This window comes from Cupressus sempervirens, chromosome 3 (genome assembly GCF_028749045.1).
Source record: "Cupressus sempervirens isolate cs-2001-9-10 chromosome 3, ASM2874904v1, whole genome shotgun sequence".
NCBI classification, from domain to species: domain Eukaryota; kingdom Viridiplantae; phylum Streptophyta; class Pinopsida; order Cupressales; family Cupressaceae; genus Cupressus; species Cupressus sempervirens.
Genome location: NC_143120.1, coordinates 739,201,463 through 739,206,539, shown reverse-complemented (window position 1 = coordinate 739,206,539; position 5,077 = coordinate 739,201,463). Strand labels below are relative to the sequence as shown.

The following is a 5,077-nucleotide window of genomic DNA, read 5'->3' as shown; positions in this document are numbered from 1 at the left end:
GGATTTGAAAATTTTTGCATTTGTTTCAAAATTGGAAAAATAGAATTAGCATACCGGAGTTCCAATTTTGCCTAGAAACCAAGTTTTCCAACTTCCTACTAGCAAGTAGGAATTGAAAATGAAAACCTAGTTATGTTTTTTAAGGAGTGTAAAAACAATAGATTGGACTATTTTTTGAAATTTTTCTTCAACTCCAATATTATGCATAAAAATGTGTCTTCACACACATCTTCTGAGTGAAACAAATGATTCAAGTAAAATCTCAAAAATCAGAATGAAGATTTGCAAAACCTTGATTTGGCTAAACCAAGGTTTGTAGAAATCTCAATTTTTTAAATTCCACCAACCAAATGGACCCTTACCAAACCTATAAGCACCTAATGTTTTGATTGATGTTTAATATTGTATTTAATATAATGTATCATAATGAGTGAATGCTATATGCAATAGTATTGTAATATTTGGTTCACCTAGTTTGAAAAACAACACCCTCTTTCCTTAGTCTTTTGGTTTTTCCTCTTAGGTTCCTTAGTTGGAGCATTACATGGATTCTTTAAAAAATATAATTATTTTGGCTGAATTTTCTAATATGTGGCATTCCATAGACCTAGTGCAATGAGCAACTACCAAATAATCTCAAATATGGGTAGCTAAAAGACAAGGTTACTTGCATATATTTTTCGTTGGAAGTTGGTAGGTACATAGTTTTCAAGGGGATGAATTCTTCAAATTCACATCCAGTCAACTTGTTCTCCTACGATTATTTTGGTGCCCTAATACAATGTTTCAAAAATTCAAGGAAGCTCACAATTTAAAATGTATGGAAAATCAAATCAAACATCCCAAATATTTATTTTGTCCTTTGTTTTTAATGTATATAGGTAAAATTTAATAATATGGAATTTAAAACTAGTTTTATAAAGCTCCCTGAAGTAGGTTATGAGGTAAGTTATACCTACTCTAAGAATACTTAGACTACACATATAAAATAATCTTATTCTTCCAATGGTTGGGAAATTCATATAATGATACTATTTCATATCTACTAACAAACTTTAAGTAGTGGGATGGGTGGAACACATTTGACAATAATCCCCATATTAGTTTTTCTAGATAGTATTCCACATATTGGTTTTTTTACATACCTTCCTATAAGATGAAGGTTTTATCCTTAGCACATCATCACAACTTGCATCAACCATTTTTTTGGAAGCTTCAAAGTGTCAAATAATTTGAATAAAAAGTCAAATATTACTAATTAAATTTATAAGTGACATGACAAATAATCTATCTATCTACTATGTAAATTATATTGATATTATTACTATAAAACATTTCATTTAATCTCATATATAATGTAATGAATATTATAATTTTCAAATTATTTTTTTCATTAAATAACAAATATATATTAATTTATAAAGTTAAACCAAATCTATTTGATAAATTAAAATAAGTTCAATAAAAAGAAAAATTGATAGGTAATGGGGAGCCTAGAATATTTGCTATATTTATTTATTATTAGTTTAGATTAATTATTACTATGTGTTAAGTTCAAGTAGATTCCAATCTAAGACCTTTCATATGAGAAGCTCACAACTTTACCATTGTGTTGTAGATTTTTACCTAATAAGTTTAATAATACTTATAATCTATTATTTTAATATAATTAATACAACTTAAAATAGTAATAAATTATCCATTCAAACTTTCAGGGAAAAAATATCTATAATTAAAAAATCATACACAAATATATCAAAAAGCTGGAATCAATCTCCTTAACTGCAAAACAAATTATACCAAAATCAACGAAAGCTTCATTATTTATCTTTAATTAGAAATTGTCTTCCCAACACATTTTTTAAAACATGTGAATAACGTCTCAGAATCTACTTGGGAAATTGAATTTTAATCAAAACTACGAATTTATTTGTACTTGAAAGTCTAACGGGTGCACCGATTTTACTTGGAAAAAGCTGCTATAAATGGAAGGACGACAGCAATAAGTATTTAAACAGACAACACGGTCTAATTTGGGCTTCCTACAGGGCCACTTTATTGTTCTATTGAATAGACGACGGCAACTTCACTTCTAACAATCTGACTCATCATCTTACATGAATTTTGCCTTAATAAGCTCCACAAGTTTTTGACCGATGCGGAAGGCCTTGCTCAGTACAGAATCGGGGATTGGGGGATTCGCCGCAAACAGAGAATCCGCAATTGTCTGGACTCCCGGAAACTGGCTGCTCAATCCGGCGATGGCCACCGCATTCTCTTTCCCCACATTCTGCTGGAAATGCACGAGCGCCTTGGGGAACACGAACACGTCTCCCTTCTTCAACGTCTTACTGAAGAAGGTGTTGTTTGTGTCAATAAACCCAACAAAGAGCTCGCCTTCCATCAGAAAGAGAACTTCGGTGGCTCTGGGGTGGGTGTGAGGAGGATTAATTCCATCCACTGCGTAGTCGATGCGGACCAGAGATATTCCCATCGTGTTCAGCCCCGGTATCTGATTTACGTTCGCCGCGGTTACGTTAGAGCCCACTGCATTGTCGGTGTTCCCCGGCTGCGCCAGTCCCCGGAAGAAGAAGTCCTCTGCCGAGACCGCCATTGCCTCCTTGCACACGAACCCGTTCACCAAAACTGTTCAACTCAATTTGTTAGCAATTCAGCTTTGTTAGAAAATTATATCAGATCGGTCTAAGTACTATTATACTCACCTTTGTTTGCCAGGTCGGCAACGCAAAAATCTTGCAAGGGGTCCGGATCATAAGCCATGACATTGTGGGTGTAACAACATACGAGCAGATAAAGACCCAGCGTGAAATAAATCATACGATTAGCCATTTCTATAGAAACACTAAAATATCAGACAGAACAGTTGACGATATGAATTTGTATTTTGAATTGTGTGTTACAAACCAATTGCCTACTTTATATAGCCAAAACATTAACCACTCCGCAAGGAACGAGTCATCTCGACTGCGCATTTTCTAGCCCGCCTTGGAATATACTACAATTGTACGGGAGTTGTTGCTCTTTTAAGTACTTGGATATTGCAATGATGATGTAAGCCTTACTAAAATACGGACACGGCAGGTGGTCACTCAGTTACCACCATATTTAATTCAAAATTCGCTGGGTGGTCCTCACGGAATGCCCATTTTTAACATTTTCAATGTCAACTCTGCTGTGAAGTAATGGGAATTGGTGACTTTATTTTTAAGGATTAGGTCTGCAAAGGAAACAATATTTACATTATCATGAAAGGCTGAAATGTTGTCCTAAAGAGTTTATAAAATAATGTTAACAGTTTATCATCTCTTGTGCAGCTCAGACATTTGGGACTCCTCGATTTGTTGTAAGGGCAAGGTGCTAAAACAAAGTCCTCGTTAGAACATATCATCACAAGTGTGACTGTTTTGAAAAGAACAAATAAATGTAAGGGCCAATCTTTAATAATCTCATTAAAGTTCGTATTAGGAATATTTCATATTTCTTAAATTATGAAAGGTATATAGAGTGAAAGATTGTTGAAAATTCAATGTGTTTTCTTGATAGCAGTGGTTTTAAATTAAAACTAATTTTAGATAGCATGTGTTTAGTCTTTAGTTGTAATATAGTTTGTATTAGGAATATTTGATACTTCTTAAAGTATCCTATTTATGAAAGGTGTATGGATTAAAAGATTGTTAAGAATTCAATGTGTTTTCTTGATAAGCAGAATTAGATAGCATTGCATTTGCTCTTTGGTTGTAATATAGTTTTAAAAATGTTGAGATTTTTTTGAGAATGTTATAATAGATTTTGAAAGATTTAAATCTCTTTTATAGAAACAATTAGAATCATTTAAAGAGGATAAAGAGAAATGGTATTAGAAGATGTGAGATAAGTAAAATGAATTAACTAATAACAAGAACATACAAAAAGTAGATAAATGATAATACAATATGGAAACTTCTTGTTTGTCATGAATTAGTTTTGGATGTCCATTGACACCTCATCATTCTTTGGTATGTATTTTAAGCCAATCAATCAAAAATATCTAATGGTGGTTTTCTTTAATAGTAATAGTTTACCTACTTAAGCTGTGGACTTCAAATAGCATTTGTAGAACATAAGATTAGTAGTTGAGGGTTTTATGGCCTACTTGTTTTATGAATTACTTGTTGAAATTTCACAAATTGGGATGAATTTTCTATCAATTCTTTTTATTCTTCTAGAGAGTGGAACTAAAATTCAAACTTTTCCTAATTTGGAGACTATTTTCTAATTTATCATCATGTGTCTACACACACTTACTTTTTAAGTTGATGTTTAATCTAGTTTATGATGTTTGTCTCCAACTTTTTCATTCCCAATCTATTATTTTGGACTTGTGTAAGGGAATATTTTAGCATAGTATTGTGAATATTGAAGATTTCTTCTAATTTGTTCATGTAAGATTTCATAGTTTAGCAATCAAGACAATCCTCTTCTACTTAAATAGTTGATTAGGCTGGGAGAGCCCAGGATTATCAACTATGGTCTCATCCTTAGATTGCTTTCTAGGTGGGGTAGCATGATATTCTTTTGATCTATACCTTTAGTGCATGGTCACAAAATGGTTGATAGTGGGGAAGAAGAGGAGAATTCTTTCTATATATTTTACCCTATAAATCAATAGGAATGTATAAATAATAGACATGATAGTAATGAAGAAAATATCAAATGTTGCTTGGTATGTAAAACATGGATATTAACATGGTAGAATATTCATAGGGTTTTTCTAATATTAGGTTGTGCGGGTCAATTATCACTAGCTATCCTACATGCCTTGCTTAGTTAGATCTCTGCTTCGCTTAGTTTCTACCTTCCAATCTCTTTCTGGCTAATTCATAATATTTCTCTTTCACTTTGCACTTCCTCTTGCTTGATCTATTCACCATTGTTCTTCTTTTTTCACCTTGCCTTTCTTTCTCCTTATTCACCTTAATAATTTGTAACTTGTGAGCATCTATCTACTATAATTAGCTTCCAAAAATGGCATCATTCATCTCCTTAAATAAACAACATTTATCTTCTAGATCCTTCA

At 32.4% G+C, this 5,077-nt stretch overlaps 1 protein-coding gene across 1 annotated transcript; it reads right to left on the bottom strand.

Annotated features, from left to right (window-relative positions):
- Window positions 1–2,113: 2,113 nt before the first annotated feature.
- On the bottom strand, window positions 2,114–2,850 carry LOC149568924 (putative germin-like protein 2-1). Its single transcript, XM_089817640.1, has 2 exons — window positions 2,724–2,850; window positions 2,114–2,646 (listed from the first exon to the last, which is right to left on the bottom strand). The coding sequence occupies exons 1-2, from the start codon at window positions 2,848–2,850 to the stop codon at window positions 2,114–2,116; spliced, it is 660 nt and encodes a 219-aa protein (XP_089673766.1).
- Window positions 2,851–5,077: the final 2,227 nt, after the last annotated feature.